A 19,399-nucleotide genomic window follows, 5' to 3' on the forward strand; every position below is an offset into this window, starting at 1 on the left:
GTTTTTTCTTTTCTTGTCCAGCGTCTAGTCTTTTTGTTGACTGGATGTTTGTGCTTTTGTGAGTCATTAGGGTTTATGTCCGTCATTTTGGACCCCTGAAGACCTCTTTAATCAAGGTCTTCCTTTAGTGTGTCCAGCTTAGTAACACTCACCATATTATATAGAAAACATATAGAAATGTAATAATAGGTGGGAGCTTAACTGATATTTCATGCTACCATTTATGGTTGAACCTTAATTAAATGACATTTTTTAAAAAAAAATAATAAATTATGAAAGTTCATATTGCGGAGATGAGTTCACAGTATAATGAAGATACTGTGTGCTTTTCTGTCATCTTTCTGCAATTGTAGCTCACTGAATTAAGCCTTCACCCTCAGTTTATGTTCACTGTACTGTAGATTCCTCATGAATCATTCATAATCAGTGGTATTTCTCATCAAGCTTTTGTTTGTCTTGTCTTCTCTGAGATAATTTCTTCAGGAGAAACTGATAATTTAAAGCAAACACAGAAAACGAATGAAAACGCTCTGCTCCTGAGAGGAGAAATCTCCGTCTGGCTGCTTTTGACTGTTTTTCAGCGTTGTCTCATGGTAGGGTCGGATGATCACGTCCACTTTTCCAGCTTTGGGAATTATAAAATCCTTATCTTTTCACAACATCTGGGATGCCCTCTCACTAATGCTAAATCTTATCATCTTATCAGTTCACTATCGCTCTAACTCTTTCATCCGGATTTACTGGAACTTCACGAATGCTGTCAGATGCGCATGCAGGCTTTTAGACCTCTGCACTACTGTCATCGTATATCCTCAGTCTGGCTCTGGAAAATCCACAGCCGTCACGTGACACTAACTGTCAGGGGGTTATTTGGTCATATCCAGGATTTTGTGTTTTTAGGACACAGAAAGAAGAGAAATTACATTATTCCCAATTGGTAAAACCTAATTTGATTGTCATTTCCTAAAACATAATTTAAAAGAAATAATAATTTGAAACTGAAACTCATGAATATAACAAAATGTAATTTAAGCCTAATTGTGATATCCACAAAAACAAATGATATTTTAACAGACTGGATCACATTTAACACAGATTGCTGTTTAATATGAATTCCTCATCATGTAGACTTTTGCTCCGCTTCGAATTCCTGCAGAGCAAAAGCGATAATAAAACACAGACATGTGGTTTTTTAGAAATGAATCCCAAAATTGTAGAACTGCAAGCATCACTGACTGTCTCTCATGCAGTTACCTCCATTGGTTTACAGACAGCAGCTTTAATTTCCTCTTTTACTTTGTCAAAGCCTGTTGGGTGCATATGCTGTACCCTCTGGAGTTACCAAGGGGTATTTGGAAATATTAAATGTGGCTCATTTGAAAGAATTAATCGAAAAATAAAGATTTTATTTTAAAAAAAAATACAGATATTTCTCAGAACAGGGGGATGGGGAGGCTTTTCAGAGAATATCTTATAAGTCTAATAAGTTAGGCAGAAAAATACAATAATAAATGGGGGATGTTTCTGCAGTTGCATTCATTACAGCACAACCAGTGAATACACCAACTTATTGAACATTAGGTCTTGTGGTTTTGTTAAGTGCAGGGCTCGTTAAATACACTGGGAGCGCTTGTGTTGTACTTGTTCATTGCAATACGTTGTTATTTTTCTGTAGTGAGTTATTTATGAGACTGTGAGGGCACAGAATAGTCATGACGATGGCGCCGTGGCAGTAAACATTACATGGACACTATTTATATATTCATCCCAAATGTACCTAACATGTCCTAGTCTATTGTTTATTTTGCTATTGTGTATTGCTTTTACTTATTTTTTAGTATTTGTGGATCCTTACCTATTTTATTTTATAATTATTTTCCTTTCTTCCATCTAGTTGTGTTTGGGGATTATGCAGGTTTTTTATTTCTATTTCGACCGATTCTTTTGTCAGTATCAGTTCCTTCAGGTTGATACATGTAAATGTATAGAACATTTTCAGTTTTGATACTTTGTAAAACATGGTGTCAGTTTCTCGACGATATTGTTTGACAGCTAGTGTGGCACATTTTCTTTGTAGCATCTATGTTGTTTTAACATTAAATCTTAAAGCTCATGAACATGACAAAGTCAGAAGAACGAGCATCTGAGGAGCACGAGAACTTGCTTTCGGCTGGCGGGGGTCTAGAAAAGAGTTTGGTTTAACTGATCCTTGCTCTTTCAGTCAGTGCCGTTACTGCACTGAGTAACAACATGTTAGGGATTCCAGGGGCAGTCCCTCAGTGCTGTGTCAGCAGCAACATTGGGATGTCAGATAAGCAAAGACTCGAGCTGAATAGGCAGTCCTTCAGTGTGGCCCAGGACACATTAGCGTACACACTGCTGAAACACTAATTTCCTGCATTCTGATTAAATTATATGCACCAATTTGTGCATTTTCCTCAACAATTTGTTGTGTAAATGTTTTTAATATTGTTGAAATAAAATTCCTGTGTTACTTTAATGATTTAAAATATTGAGGGGGACATGTCCCCGGCATCTGTGACAAAATCTATGCCAATGACTGAATGAATTGTGGAAAGATCTAGAAAATATGTAGTTTAGACAACAAGATTTCATCCAAAGTTGTCACATATTGCCACTTTGTCGGTGGACTTGCGCGTCTACATATTGCACTCAAGGTATCCTCCTGCGTCTGCTTTTGACGTTTCAGGATGCCACAACCAACGCCGGGATATCAACGACTTTCAGGCAACGACAGCACGTGCTTAAGTTTAGGCAACTAAAGCACGATTAGATTTGGGAAAAAACATCATGGTTTGGCGCTACATTCATACAGGAAGTAAACAGGTGAAAGTCCGGGGTTTGTCAGAACCATTCACTCCTCCTCCCACGCTCTCCTTTTATTATCAGCGGCATTTCAACCTGAAGCCATCTGGTGGTGTATAATACGGCCGCAACAGGGTCCATCCGGCTGCGTTAGGACACTGCCGGTCACCTTATTATATTGCCGCGTCAGTTACCGATGGGCGGTGTATCATAACGCCTTGAAGGGTTCTGTCTGGCAGTGTTACAAACTGATGCCGCCCGCGTGTGTATTTTACCGCAGTGGAAGGTGGCTTCCAGCATTGATATCTTACCCCAAAATCACTGACAAAGCAGCGGTAAATGACAACTTTAGAATGAGAACAGGCTGGTCCAGACCACCTCCTGATGTGGTCTGAGCGATCAGATCTCAAGATGCATTTCAGACACATTTGGTGCATTCGCACCTGTACTGAGAGCCGTCCAGCTGTGATGCAATCACCCAAGACAAGTGTCAATACGGGACCTAACATCCAGTTTAAAGTGTGTTCAAATGAGCACCTTTGGAACGTGAGAGATTGTTTTGGTAAAGGGGTACATGAGCTGATCTGATAGAGGTACATCCGATAAAACGAAGGCTGGAAACGTCTACTGTACAATACGCTCACACACAGGTGAGAGAGGGAAGACAGACGTAGAGAGAAACAAAGAAGTGGGTGGGTGGGACTTCAAGCAAAGATTTTACATTTTACAGAGTGGCACTTTGAGAGATTGCCCTGGAAAAACCCTGCAGCGGTCCCCCCCCCCCCTCCCCAAAGGTTTAAAGCCTTAAACCGTCATTTCACAGACAGACGACTGACATTCAGTGAGGTGATTGTGTGTTTGGATACCGAGCATTTCTATTCTTGGAAATGATCAAACTAAAGGCACACAGTGAGGAAAAAAAGATTAACTGCTGTGAAGATTTTTTCTCTCTTCATATCAATAATGGCTCCCAAATGATATTTTGTTGCGGACACAGACTCGAGCACATACATCGACACACACTCACACGCACACTGATTCCCTCTTTTCTCTCCTCACTCTTCATCATCATGCTAACCCTGCGTGTTTCACTCGGCAGGAGACAGAGAAGCTCATTGTTATTCCACAAGGGTCGGCTGATCTCAGCCAAATCTGTCTGTGCCTCGCTCCTCATTCCACATCATTCCTGTATTGTTTGGCTCCCAGGAATCACAAAATCTCTCATCTCTGGGATCTACCAGAAATGTGGGAAATCTGTGAGTGAAGCCCTCTCCCCGGGGGATTCCTTACCCGAGCTGCGGGAAAAGTCTGAAGAGAAAGCTGAGCAAAGATGGAGAGGGAGACAAAAAGAGGAAGGCTTTACTCTGCTCCGAGCTCCTGAGGGCTACAAAGCCAAAGCTGTTCTAATATTGAGAGAAAAACGCCCCGGCCAAGCTGCGTTCGGTTTATGCTCGGTTATTATGTGTCACTGGAGGCGGACTGAAGAGAGTAGCCGGCTATCTCCTTGAAGGAAGCATGTGTCTCTCCTTGAACGACCAAAGCTCATCAATAAGTGATGTTCTGTCTCTTCCAGTCTATCACACAGAAGGAAGAGCTGCCTTGATTTGTTTTAGAAGACAGTACCCAACATAATACTGTCTCTATTCTCCCCCGCTCTTCAGACGACATCCCTTGTTCTGTTAAACATGATGCTTATATACAGTGGTGCAATATAACCAACTACACTTACATACAATGTACAATTTTAGGTACTTTTGATTTACTGGCGTATTTTCTTTTCATGCCACTTTATACTTTTACTCCACTACATCTCAGGGGGAAATATAGTACTTTTTACTTCACTACATTTATCTGACAGCTTCAGTGGCATTACAAATTAAGGTTTTTGCAAAAAAAAAAAGAAGAGGAATTTATAAGATATATTTTGTTCTGGTTATACAATTAGTTAATTAATCGATTAGTCAATTCACAGAAAATTATTTGCCAATTATTTATAATTTTGTTGGGACTTTTTTGTGGGGGGTCTATTTTTTAAAATATAATTTTGAGTTTTTTGAATGATTTCTTTTTTTAAAATAATTTTGTTTTTTTTTTCCTTTTATTTTAAAATAAAATTTTGAGTTCTTTCAGTATGTTGTCTTTTTTTTTTAAATAGTCTTTTCTACATTCTCTACTGTTAATACTTTGAGTAAATGTTCCTTATTATACTTTTACTTAAGTGACATTTTCAATGCAGGACTTTTACTTGTAACAGAGTATTTCAACAGTTGGTATTCCTACTTTTACTTAAGTGAAGGATTGGATTACTTCTTTCATCACCTCTTATATAGGTTTTCAAGCTCCCAGAAAAGAGTTTTGGAGCTATTCAGAAGTGTCTGACACAATTGTCCCCATGCCCTTTGCCTGTCTGTCCATTGACTCTGGATCTGCACATTCCAGCAGTCAGAAGACAACTGAGAGCAGTGATAGGGGCTTTTTTCTGGCCGCACTGACACCTAATCCCATTTCACAGAGCCATGCAGCTGCGCCAAAATAATCACTTGATGGGAGTTGAAAGTGATTACCACTGTTCACTCTTATCTCCAATGAGTGCAGAGAATATCGTCCAACAGCAACAACAACTGCGCGCCTCTGTGATGCCGGGCCAAGTGAGAAGCAGACAAGGGGGTGTGGGGGGTGCACAGCCACACAGAAAAAGAAAAAGCTGCTAATGGTTTTCTATGGGATGTGTGTGTGTGTCTGTGTCTGTGTCTGTGTGTGTCATGTACAAAAGATGCATGCACTGTAAGTCGATTCGCATGGATAAGTAATTAGAACAGTGGTCCATCCCCTTACACACAGCCTGCATATTTAACAATCCCTACTGTAGACATGCAGCATGTCAATGTTTGCGAGTTGCCACATTGGATTTTGGGGGATAAGTCGTAATCATCTGGTAAGATTCCAAATAAATAAATAGCATTAATTTATCATTCAACATAAATTAATGTTTTTGATTTAAAACTGTTTAACTGCTAATTCCCGGGCTGTACACGATAATAACTGAAATACTGTGTGGAAAAAGAAGCCACACATTTCTTTTTGCAATATCCTGATAATCTGGATCCAATCAAATCCTCAGAAAACAGGAGTTGCGGGGGTTTGTAAGGATGTGAATACCCTGGAGAAGTCAGCAATTTGAAAGAAGCAATTTCTAGGTCTGGAAAGGTTTTTGGGGAAAAACATGAGTCCATAAAGTTTTAGAAAAAGTCATTGAAATTTGCTTTACAATTAACTTTATAATAGAGTAGGCAATATACAGTATACTGCATATTCAGTGTTAAAGAAGTATTATACCAACATAAACAGTCACATAAAACTAGTGCAGTAGAAAGACAAATACTTTTGAAATTGGTGCTACATGAACACAAAAAAAGAGAAAAAGGACGTGACATTCAGAGACATTCAGTGTTCATGCACCCGCAAAAACCTCCGAATTTAGAGAGGGGACACAGAATGATACAAATGCATTTAAAAGAAAAAACTGTGTTGTGAGTTACCACCACACCTGCACTCTTACCCTGTGGGCAACACCTGACTGTGTAGCTTCCTCCCCATGCTAAAATAGCTAACATTATGCATTAAACTTCTATTATTCTACACGACTCAACTCCCATTATCTGGGTTTTTCCCAGGTGACCATTGTGACACCCGCTGCCAGCTGCAGAGCCTCGGTCTCGTCCTCCATCAAACAACAGACCATTTCAGCTTCTGTGTCCAGACATGAAGCCCTAACTGCACAGGTATGAGCTAATTCTCTCTAACATTGTTCCTACATGTCATGTGAAGATACTTGGGCTGGTTTTTAAGGTTATGGCTCTCAAAAGCCAGAGAGCAGCCAGATTTATGTGTGTACGTATATGTACACAGATGTTTCAGAGAATGTATTGTCATGAAAATTTGCTTCAGAGGCATGGAAAAGGTCTTGAAATGTATTGGTAAAAATGTGTGTGAACCTGCACTTGTGAGGTTTACACCTTAATGCTGAGGTATATTTCATTGACTCAATGGCAAAAAGATTCCCCTGCTATACCTTTTTCAAGTCAAGTAAAACCCCTAAAGCCACATATACAGTGTCTCGCTCAAGGACGTGTCAGAATAGTGAACGCCCACTGTCACAGGGGCGCAAACTCGCGGGCCTCCAGCTGAAGGACGGTCCCGTCCTCGCTACATCACCCCACCGCTTAGCATTTCTCCTGACAGCAGCAGCAACAAGAGGGCGTTTCCTCACCTGATTGTCAGACATGACATAGAGAGAGTTCCTGTCCAGGGAGAAGGCCATGTCCCTCAGGATGGGGCTGCTATCCTTCATCACGGTCACTGTCTCGTACAGCACCCCTCCCTCCTGAGGACCGTCCACTCTGATCTGCAGAGACACAGACAAACACAGAGGCGAGGAGACAGTGAATGCCTAGCTGCAGGACACAGTGACTAAATGGTTACTGTACTTTTGTGGAGTGACATCTGTCGTCTGCTGTATATCAATTTGTATTCTTTGTGCGCTTCCTTTTGCATCCGTATGCTCCCGCTGTCGTTCTAAAACGCCGGCGTTGTGAGAAAACATTCTTTGAATGTCAGCTTTATAAATAATTAGATAAACAGCATATTCTCAGTTCAATGACCAACCAATTTCATTTTTAGCTTACAGTTTGTTACATTTTTTTGTTTCAAATGGTTATAAAACTTAAAGGAACAGTGAGTTTCTTCACTTTAGTGGGGTTCTGGAATACATTTCAAGGAAACATTTCAGGTATTTTCAGTACTTTGTGATAGTGATGGGCAGGGGTGAAGTATGAGACGATGGGCCCCTGGGCTCAGACATGAAAAGGACCCCACCACCTCTCCTACATCAAAGCAAGACACGCCAATTCTGCGGTGGTTTTGCATCATGTTGTAGTCATTATGCATCTTTTTGTGGTTTTTTGCCTCATTGAAGTCATTTTTAGGTCTCCTTGTGATTGTTTTGTGTCTTTTTGTAGTCTTTTGTGACAATTTGTGTCCTTTTTGGTTGTTTGTGTGACTTTTTCCAGTTGTTTTTCCTGTTTTTGTAGTTATTAGTTGTGGTCTTTTTGGGTGCTGATTTTGAGTTAAGGCGAGGGGGCTCCCTCATACTTTGGGCCCCTGGGCCTGTGCATGATAGGCCCATTCAGAAATCCATCCCTGACGATGGGCACAAATAACAGAACAGCCTTTTTTATCAGCCCTTTTAGTGTCAGGTATGTACCAGGCCAGCCTGTCAAGTGTCTGTGTGTTCACGACTTTTCCCTCTCACCCACTCGTTGCTGTAGGGTGCTGCACACACTGCCCGCTACACCGAGTTAACAAAAAGCGATTATATACGACTCAAGTCGAGACCTCCGGACTCTGCAAAGATGTGTTGCATTTTATTACACAGCACATTTAAACAACACAAAAAGCAACGAAAACTGATCAGCTGAGCCATGAAATATGATCAGGAACTAATTTTTCATATCTGTAACATATTGAGCTTACATAACATAACAACATATAAGTGGAATGCCAAATCAATGCAATAAAATGAATATTTTATCTTGATTAATGTAGACTTCATGATGACTGAGGCAGGCAGCACAGCAGTTCAACATGCACGTGCTACAACGGAGAAACTGACACCTAATTCTGCAAAAAATGTCAAAACTCAAAACATATGTTAGGTTTGATAAATTTGTCTGTATCAACTCAATGGGACCTAAGCTGTGAAAAGAATTAGTCTACTCACTACAAAGTGGAGCAAAAACATCTGTTCATATTAATCAGTATTTTTTTCCAGAGTCACCAATAGGAAATGTCCTCTTTTACAAGCCATTTACATTTTGTTCTATGAAGACAAATAGATTTAAATGATAATCAGCTGTGATAAACTCTCCTCTAAAATATCAATCAGTAAGAACATCAGCTCATTAACAGAGAAGCTGCCTATGTGAAATGACACATAAAACATCTGGTTCACTTGTAGAGGAGGAGTAACAAGTAGTTGGAAGTAAATCATTGAAAATATACACATACATTCTTACTGGATGCGTTTACATGGACACTAATATTCAACTATTATTCAGAATATGACAATATGTGTATGTGTGTGTGTGTGTTTTGTGTAGATTTACACAGTGCCAATACACGATAGATGCCTATTATCATGTACCAATTAAAGACGTTTGACATACAAGGCAAATAAGACAAAGTGGACAAGAGAGACTGCACAAGGCCAGATGGGACTGGACAGAGAAGACAGGACCAAACAGACAAAACAGAGGCAGAAAGACTGGGCTGTTTGGACAAACTGCGCATTGTGATTTCTTGTAGCTTTATTAGCTAAAAGAAAGAACTGAAGTGAGACACATGTGAGGAGCCATTTGTGGAAACAAAGAGGTGGCCGGGTGTTCATAGGATGTGATGGTATTTTGCAAATATGCTGTTGGTTTTTCCAGATTCGAGCGGTCTGCGAGTAAACTGAGCCAGTGGAACATGGATAACTTAGCTCTATCTTTCCAGTTCAGTAATATGAGCTTTTTAGCAATGGTTAATGATATTAATGAATGGTGTGAGGTGTTTGGAGGTGTGTAATGAAGAGATGTCACCAGGTACTGCAATAATGGGGCAGAGGGGGATGCTGAGGTTGAGGATCTCAGATTTCGTGCTCATGACCTCCAACCAGAAGTTTTGAATGTGTGGGCAGAGCCAGAGCTCATGGAAGTAATCATCAGTTGTGGTGGGACGATGTGAACATGTGTTACTTTGGCTGAAGCCCATACTGTTGAGTTTGTGAGTGAAGATGTGGGTTCTGTGAAGGACTTTATACTGTATTCGTTGGGTTTTTGAGTTGCAGGACATAGAAAATGTGTAGCTGCATATGTTTTGCCATTTGAAATTTGTTGTAAGGTTGCTGGTGTCTGCGGCCCGTTTATCTATGGGGATTTATATTGTTCTGTCTTTGGATGTTAACAATTTGTATATTTGGGACAGGGTCTTTTGAGGTTTTAGTAATTGTAACGAGGGGTCGACAGATTATCGGCCTGGCTGATTAATGGAGCCAATGTCTGGCATTTTGCCGATTATCTGTATTGGCGTTTTATTTTAATGACTGCCGATAAAATCAATTAATTAAAAAGTACAAAAAAAGTGTCAGCATGGGAGGAACTTTGAATTTGTTAAAAAAAAAAAAAGAAACTACTTTTATTTTTTAATTTTTTTAATTTTCACTCGACTTTATAAAATAATGTTGCTGGAACTTGCTGTATGTGATGGTGAAAGTTTCAGTTTGATTTTGTTGCTATGGTTGCTAAATTGGGTTTTTCCCACAGTTTGCGCCACATGGCCTCTCCTCTGTCTACCGTCAGCTCTGTGAATTTTCATCAATGTGTTGTACAAAAATCAACTTGTCAAAAGTTTGCAAAGCTGTGGTAGAGGTGCATGTCCAACGGAAAAACCTACATTTCTGGTCAGAAGTAGATACACACCCACTTTCAAACATTAGAAAAGACTTTGATATCAGCAGGTATTGATATCTCATTTATTGCAACACCGAACTTTTCAAGGAGGTGCTTGAATGAAAGTCTGCAAAGCTATTACACTTTTCCAGATTTTTGTCATGATAAATTATATGTTAGGGAACCCTTACTGGAGTATGCATGATTGCACGTAATCAGGAATATTAATCAGCCATTAAAATATTCAAGTAGACTTTTTTTTTTTAATTAAAGGCAAAAGTCAGAATATTTTGTGCATGTTTTTAGTCACAGACTATAGTAAGCAGCAGAAATGAAATCTCTATCATTCATGTCACCGAAAAGGTGAAGAAAAGGGTTGTCTCTTGTGAAGTTAAGGACGCAGAAAACATCTGCAGCTACTGATTCAGTTGTCCGATGCGACTCCGACCTAAGTCCACCCCTGAGGTTACAGCTGTGACGCAGCTGAGTTTTGCAACTTGGTCGGTGAGCTCAGTCTAAATTTGACTTTGGAACGACTTTCAGGCAGCAATCTTTTGGGGGCTTATTAAATGCAAGCATGGAGATCAGATGCCCACTGGTGAGGGGTTTTCGATTTCTCTTCTCCCACCTCTGCCTACAAACAAGATGTGCTGTTGCAGTGAAGCAAACAAATAAGCAGGGCTGTCTTTGTAATAAGTGGCTTACTGATGCTGGAGCTGTCGAGAGGCAGCCTTGTGAGGATGTGAAACCGTTTGTAAAGATAGTGAGTAAGCTGAAAAACCCCTTTATTATTGCTGGTTTAAACTACCTGTTAGTAGTACTCAGTACATAATGAAAGTGTTTTAACTTTTTCTTTGCTTACTGCAAAGACAAAAAAACCTCCTTGTCTGCCTGGTTTATGTTGCATAACTGTTGCCTGATGTGTTTTTGCAGCACAGAAAGACTAAGCAGTGCCTCTTCAATTTTTTATTTCACAAAAATACCTTCATTTGCGCTCATAAATCCCATCTTTCACCATTGGTGCCGGAATGATGTGAATTGCATCATACAGTAATGATCACTTGACACTTGAAATATAAGTCAGAAAATGTGAAATGAGGGAGAAAAGTCTGAAAAAAAGCAGGAGAGCTAGAGGAGGAAAAAAAATCTCATTAGCTATGCAAACCCAGGTTGAAACCCTATTTAAATTCCAGGGAGATTGGATCATTAACCATGTGATGCAATTACAGTAAAGCTGAATTAATTTCTCAATCATAATAATTGAAATAAATGCAAGATAATGAGGAATTGGAGCGGGGAATCGTGGGAGTGTTGCGAGAAACGTCTGCAGTGCGATTATGCCAGTCTTCCCTGCGTGTATCCTGACACGTGGACTTAGGCGACCTCGCCACCCAAATCAGATTTGACTGCAGAAGATTCTGAACGCGTGCCAGGTCGAGCTCGCGCACATGGTGGCAGCGCCTCAGCGGTCTCTCAATGGGGACAGTCAATCAATACAAACTGATTACATGATTGGATCCCCTGGGCACCAGAACTTCATGAATCAATCACGCCTCCACCTTCCAGGCAGCTGTGCCTCTCCAGACTCCTGCCGTCAGCTCCGCCAGACGAAGGGAGGGAGAAAATGTGTGTGTATGTGTTTATGCATGTGGGTGGGTACAAACTGGGAGGTACAGGGAGGGTGGAGCGCCTTTCTCCACATACAAAAACACCAAAGTAATGAGCACAATAGTGACAAGATACTGTCTGTTGATTCTGAATCATAAGCTGTACCTCTCGCCGGTTATTACCTCGTCGCCACGCACAATCCTTTCCTTTAAATAGTTATTTCATAGACAGATTTATCTCCAAGCTAAGCTTCTTTCTCTCTCCCTCATTGTCTAGTTTCTTTCTCTTGCCCTGTCTTCTCCTGCTCCTAGTCCTCCACCTCCTCCTCATCCTATTCCTCCTCTCCCGTACCACTATCCCACGCAGTAATGGAGCCAGTTTACATTATTGTTTCCCACACTCCTCATTTCATAAATAGCATAGATAGAAACCAGAGCATGAAAGCATTTTTATGATGAGTGCAATCGTCTAAGGACAGATACTCAGGGTTCCTTCAGCACAACGCAAGTGGGATTTAAGACTTTTTAAGACTATTTTGATGCCAATTGAATTGAAATTTAAGAACAATTTTACAGTAGCCGATATTGACGGGAAATAAAAAAACGTACAAAATCAATTACTAAAAGGTTAGGTGGATTTTTCTTTTCTTTTTTTACTGGAAGAACAATGCAAGGCATATAAATAACAGAACACACAAGCTTCCTTCCCTTTTCCCATGTTTTCTCCCCTAACCCTCCTGCCCCCCAAAGAGAGGCCGTAACAGAAAAAAAGGGCAATAGCAACAATCACACTTATAGCATCATGACTTATGGGTTGCAGTGACACCAAAATTACCAATACCCTACACACATAAAGTAAGAAAACAATGAATAAGTAATTGGATGAAGATGACTAAAATATAAAGAAAACAAATAAGAAAAAAAGGAAAAACAACAAAACAAAAAATTAACAAGAAAAGCAAAAGAAGGCTCAGTTGTCACAATCAGGCAGGGACGTCAAAGAATCAATATAATTTGGGGGAGGTTTCCAATTTTTTTCAAAAGAATCAAGAGAACCTTTTCTCCAGTCTATCAAAACTATTTTGATGCCACCTGAAATGAAATTTAAGACCAATTTTACAGTAGACAACACTGATGGTGAAAAAAAACATACCGAAATCAATTACTTAAGTTTAGGGAGAATTTTATTTTATTTTTAAAATATTGATTATAACATAAAACATGAGTCTTAGGCAATGTCAATGCAAGAGGCATTTCATAAATTGTTAAGTTTTTTCATTATTTTGAGCTTCTGCAATGTCAGAAACAAAATAAAAACCCTACCTCCAGTGTCTGAGCATTTTAAGACTTTTGAAAGATTGATTTAAGACATTTTAACTCTAATGAAGACTGTATTTTTAAATTAGTCAATTCAGTCCCCTTTTAAGACGTTCTAATGATCCGCATACTGAGCCACGTGTTTTTTTTTCGTTTTAGATGATGAGGTAGACTGAGGGCCAGGGGTGAGGAGATGAGCTCAGATGAATACTGACCCGTCGTCGCAGTGTTTGATTTCAGCAGATTTAAAAGTGTTTTTTAATATTTAAAACAGGGCTGACCACGCAGAGGCCCTCTGGGAGTACAACAGGTCCTCCATCTCTCCTTAAGCCCCACTGCTCAATAATGAGAGTAAGGTGGGTTTAATTGGTTTTATAATGAGCCTGCTTGTAGGAAATGACACACAAAATTTCACACACACATGCTCACCTACACACACAGGCAAGCAAACAAAGACACGCATACACTCACAGCGCACTTGCTCTTTTTTTGGTGGCGCTCATTAAATCTGTAGTTGTAAATTCTGTGCATGATCACTTGTTTGATCAATACGCTGTTATGGATTACGGCATATCAGGAAGACAAACCCAGTATGCAGCAACCCATCTAGTGCAATATTATGCCCCATTTTTGCTTGTTATTTAAAGTATCTTTAATACCTATAAATAAAATCACATAGATGAATCCTGTTTGAGAGACACGAGGCAAAAATGTCATTGTCATCACAGTCTGTCACTTATGCCGCTCTCTCAAACACAAAGATGATTCAGTGATTGAAATGACGGAGGATCAGATATGTGCTGCAAAAGCCCAGCGTGCCTTTTGTATCATACGAGCAGCCCAGTCCACAGAAAAAAACCCACAGATGCCTTACATGTGTCCATTTCATACATATAACATCAACGATTCTAAAGTGACGCAGCATATGAGCTGAGCCGAGGTGAGTCGCCTGCTGCAGACCACTGTTTGAGGCCAACACACAACAAAGCCGGTTGTTTTATGTCAAGTCATTGCTGCATCTTCTAATGGCTCTTTAGCCAGCAAATGTGTGTTTTTTTTAGCGACCTGTTGCTATGTTTCCACTGTGGATAGTGTCATGAAAAGCGGTTGTTTGACCCAAGACATTGCTGCATTTCCAGCAGGAGTAGGGCCTCATAAAGGGTTTTTTTTACAGACATCGCTGCTTTTCCTGCTACAGTATTCCCTAAAAAAGTGGTTGTTTTTTTATGCTGCCTTTCCTTCGGGGACTGGGCCACCAGCAGGTTTTCTTTCAAACCTCTTTCAATCGAGACATCACAGTGTATTCTGCCAGAATAGTCCCACCAAAAGAAGTGTTTTTTTTTGTTGCTATTTTTTTTGCAGGGATAGTGCAAAATAAAGCTATTGTTTTTTACTTAGATAATACTGCTTTTACTGCCACAACAGTGCCACGAAACATTGTTGTTTTTTTTTTTGTTTTGTTTTTTTTACTGAGGCATTGCTTGCTTTTCCTGCTTCAATAGTGCCACCACAAGCAGATGAGTTTCTTTCCCAGAAAAATCACTGCATTTCTTAGCAGGATAGTGCCACACAAAGCGGATGTTTGTTACCAAGACATTGCTGTGTGTCCTGCCAGGGTAGTAATATGAAGAGCAATTGTTTTCTACTGAGAAACTGCTGCGTTTCCTGTGGGAGATTTGGCCACCAAAAGCAGTTGTTTTGTTTTACACAGACATTGTTGCATTTGAAGCATGAATAGTGCCAATAAAACTGTATTTTAAGCCTTTTCCAATCATAACCAAGTGGTTTTTGTGCCTAAGCGCAACCATTTTAACCAACATACTGTTGAAAGGTTTCAAGTATCTGCTACAAAATGTCTAAGTGTAACATATCAGTGATTTTCAGAACTGTACAGTGCCAACATTTATTCTATCAATTGGGTTGGTATGTGTAAAAATCGGCTGCTGTTGTTCCCACAGAACGCTCACATAGTTACAATTCAACATCTCGCTGGAGAATGGTAATTGGATTTCAGTTCACCTTGAACATTTTATGGTAGCATTTTACACTTTTGTGTGCCATTGTGCATCAAAAAAGCTTTCTGCTCTGAGTTGCATGAATTGACTCAGTATAAAATGCATCTTCTTTCAGTATTTAGGTTATTGCTTTAAAGTCAGTATCAAGGACATCTTTTCCCAAAACTCAGTAAACCTCCCTTTAAAGTCCAAGCAGATGCCCCTTGTGTGGTCCATGTCCTGTAACTGAACTGAACTGATTTGCCATTAATACCACATGTTCATGCGACCTCAGTGTGCTCCTCATTTCATTCTCTCTTCCCAGCGTCTCACAGCTGACGAGGATGTATATTTAACCCATGAATAATATTTAAGCCAATAACAGCAATATCCTTCCTGCTGCTGGAATTCCCTCACACAACCTGCGATGGATATAAACAACCCGACTTAGTACGGCTTTCACAAACAGATACGCAACCTGAGCCCATGTGCTTTTAACCAAAACAGCCTCCCTTTCTCGTGGCTGGGTTTGCATCTTAAATTCGCGGCTGCACTCTCATCCTGTGAGAGCCAAAGAAAACAAAAAAAAAAAAGCCTTGACTTCTTAGATGTCACTTGGCTTGAGTCGGGCTGGCTGCGCTGTAAAGCTGCCAGACCTTGCATGAGCAATCCACTCGCCCAAATGTCTCTCCTGTGAGTATTTACATATGGGCTTGATTGTGAGATTCATTTCAGGCAATGATTTTATTCGTGCTGAGAGGAAGTATACATGTAAATGTCCCTGAACCCCCCTCTTAGCTTTTCCGCTGCAGATTGGGAAACCGTGTAAAGCAGATGATTGCTATGTTTATGTGGTAACGGCTGTCCAATCTTAAAAAAGTGTGTCCATATGTGGCCAGCCAGTCTGTGCCCTCCATGTTCAGCCAGCTAACCTAAACATATGGATAATGACCCAGGAGGCACGGAGCACTCCATTAAACCAATCATTCGCAATCTGCCACTCTGCACTGTAAAATCTGACGAGTTATTAAAAGAAATCTCACAGATAGCCCATGGAAAAAAGTAAATATATATTAGTCTTAAGTCTGGCCAACATTTACTTATCTTATTGTTAAACTGACTTAAAATGTCGTTGATTTATTGATTTTGCAACATGAAAATGATAAATGAATTTGTTCTAAGTGTCATCTAAGTGTCATCTTAAATAAACCAAGTTTGTCTGACTTGATCTTGATAAAGATCACGATATTTGACATGTTTAAGAAAATACAAATATGACTGACTAGTTTGCAACCAGTGAAATGCAGTATAATATTTTAATACCTAAAGTAAAGTTTTGTTTGTTACAGTCAAAGCATAATATGCATTGGTTTATTTTTCATTTAGCTTGTGAGTTGGCTGAAACTTGATTAAATATTGAAATTTGTCACCAAACCGTATCATGGAGCCCTGTTGAAATCATAAGTAAGAGAAAGAAATTTAGTCTTAATATTTCTCAATTTTGTTTTCAATATTGTTTAAAATAAAAAAAACTTAAAGGTGGATTTGTTATGATTGTGTCTTAAAATGTTCAGAATTGCATTTTGTTAAAAAAAAAGTATCTTTTTTTTTGTCCTTGCTTGATTTATCAATCAGGTTTCTAAATTTTACTGAGGAAACACAGCTGTTTAAATAAGTCAGACTAACTTGTTTTACTTTGGTTACTAACACTTAAAACGAGCAGTTGAATTTCATTTATCATTTTTAAGCTGCAACAACTTAAATTACGTAAATCTGATCAAATTTTAAGTCCGGTTGGATATAAACATAACTTAAGACTGATAGTCATATTTGCTACCTTTGTCAAGGCAATCAGTTTCCTAGATCAGTGGTTCCAAACTTGTGGGTCGCGATCCAAAAATGGTTCATGGGTCCATTCTGAATGTAAACGTAAACGTAAACATTTTGTTTACATTTTCTTAAATAAAATTGAATATGTGGTCATTTATAATGTGTGGACCTTGAACTCATGACTGAGGAGAAATCTGAACCTGAACCATTGCCTTACATTTTTAAAGTAAGATCAACTCCACATTTTACAGTGCAGGGCTTCATCTGTCCTTGGAAGACTGGTCTGTCTGACTTAACCCAAACACAGACGTTGGTTCATTTGTTCTGCAACAAACTTGTCTTCTTTGTGATTTTTTTACTGGAAATCAATGAGTCATCCTGCATGCATGACATTTACAGTTAAGTATTGTTTTTCATATAAAACCACCAAAAGTAAATAAGTCACAAAATGGCAGGAAACCACACATCAATCTTCCGTTGCACCGGGAAAAGGGGGCACAGAATGAAAATACACGCAAGACTAGATCTAAAGATGTACGCAGCCTGTGAACGAGACAGATTCTGGCACCGGCTTGACTCAATATTGTGACACGGGGCACGCAGCGACATAAGGGCCAGACAACTGGCCACCTTTTAAGGTTGAGTGGCCGTGCATATGGTGCGATCGAGGATGACAGCCGAGGAGAGCGGGCATTGATTAGCCCATATAACCATCACGGCTCTGTGAATGCTAATGAGACGAGGCTCGGGGTAAGAGCTGAGCGGCAGCGGCTAATGAAAACCAAGAGGAGGGGGTCACTGAGGAGGAGATGTGTATTATGGGACGGGACTAATCATTCAGCCATCGCATTAGCTACAGTCACAAAGAGATGCGTATTGATCCCAGCCACTAGATACGCTGTATGTTGGCAAGTGCCCATTCCTAAACGTGATTACCAACTGGGTCGGAAGAGAGGTCATGGCGTATGAGTGTGTTTTCGAGAGCTATTGTTAAAAGCCTCCCAGTTGCAGCAGCCAAAAATTTTTAGTTCGTCATAACCTTCAGCTGTGTGGCGAGCTTCCAAGTCTTCAAACCACAATTTCTACAACTTAACCACAGTGTCCTCTCAGTCTCTGCATGTTCACTTCTTTTCTCTTCTCCTTGAGGACATGGTTTCCTGTTCTCTGTTTCCTGTCCTCATCCATACACCCCCCCGTCCCTCCAATCGCTCCCATTGTTTGCTGGGTTCCCATGGCCCAACAACAAAAGCAGTGGGAGGGGGACAGTGGAACAATTCATGGCAACAGTATGGTCTTGATTTTACTGACCGCAATGCAGTTTTGTGTTTTCCCATTTGAGAGACGGAGCAGGAGGAGGAAAATAAAAAGAGAGGTGCCGAGATGGAGCTGCGAAATCAAACTACAGTCAGGAAAGAAGCACAGAGATGGACACCTTTCTGTGTTATCACAAAATTGCCTCTCTTAATACATTTACTATTTCACAAGACATCTAATGGCGATCCGCTCTGAAGACTTTCGTCGTCAGGAACGGCTCCCTCCATGCAGTTATGAAAATCCTTTCAATTTAGCCCCAAACACACCTATTCAGCCAGCGCGCCCCTCCCCTCTGCTCAAACTCCATTCTAATGATTTAAATCACCAAATCTCCACTTCCTGGCCCTCCCTTTTCAGAAAACGTGACTTTGAAAAGTCCAAGTCATTTAGCCATGTACACTGGAGAATTTCTCCACCCCGTCAACTCTCAATAAGCCATACTGAATCCACTATTTGCACATGAGAGTATTTGACTAAGGCTTTATTTGCCATGAGCTTAACATTTCCAACCATTTCTAGGGAAATACTGCTGCTGAGTAGCCGAAGCCACTGAGGTAATGCACTGGTCTGTTTTTTATTTCGCTCCACACTGCACCTCCTTATTGTGCAGAGCCGCTAAAGGGAAATGGAGGGATAATAAAAATAGATGGTGGGAAAAAAAACAATGGTGGAAAAAAAATTAGGTGGTGAAAAAAAAGATGGTGGGAAAAAAATCTCCCGGGAAATTTTCTCATTTCTCATTCCACAATTTTTTTTTTTTTTTTTTTTTAATCCCCATCATCAAAAGTTCAAGGGAACGGGAAAGTTTCTGTGGAGAATTTTTTGTTCCACCATCAGTTTTTTTTCCCACCATATTTTTTTTCACCATGGATTTTTGTTTCCAACATCTATTTTTTTCTCCATCTATACTTATTTTTTACCATTAATTTTTCTTTTCCACCATATCTTTTTTCACTATCTATTTTTTTTCCCACCACCTAATTTTTTTTCACCATCTAAGATTTTTCCCCACCAGTTATTTTAT

At 39.9% G+C, this 19,399-nt stretch overlaps 2 protein-coding genes across 3 annotated transcripts in view; one reads left to right on the plus strand and one right to left on the minus strand.

Annotated features, from left to right (window-relative positions):
* The window catches only part of ora1 (olfactory receptor class A related 1), a 261,847-nt gene that overhangs the window by 160,695 nt on the left and 81,753 nt on the right, over window positions 1–19,399 (plus strand). For both annotated transcript variants that reach the window (XM_042509176.2, XM_088069134.1), the window contains exon 6: window positions 6,501–6,608. The gene's annotated coding sequence lies outside the window, so the exon portion shown is untranslated. The remainder of the gene's footprint in view (window positions 1–6,500; window positions 6,609–19,399) is intronic.
* The window catches only part of LOC121959677 (plexin-A2-like), a 129,480-nt gene that overhangs the window by 74,567 nt on the left and 35,514 nt on the right, over window positions 1–19,399 (minus strand). The window contains exon 4 of the mRNA XM_042509132.2: window positions 7,097–7,231. Within this exon, the coding sequence (XP_042365066.2) occupies window positions 7,097–7,231 (135 nt within the window). The remainder of the gene's footprint in view (window positions 1–7,096; window positions 7,232–19,399) is intronic.

The sequence above is a fragment of the Plectropomus leopardus genome, chromosome 2, assembly GCF_026936395.1.
Source record: "Plectropomus leopardus strain MGB_pleo_1.0 chromosome 2, ASM2693639v1, whole genome shotgun sequence".
In the NCBI taxonomy this organism is placed as follows: domain Eukaryota; kingdom Metazoa; phylum Chordata; class Actinopteri; order Perciformes; family Serranidae; genus Plectropomus; species Plectropomus leopardus.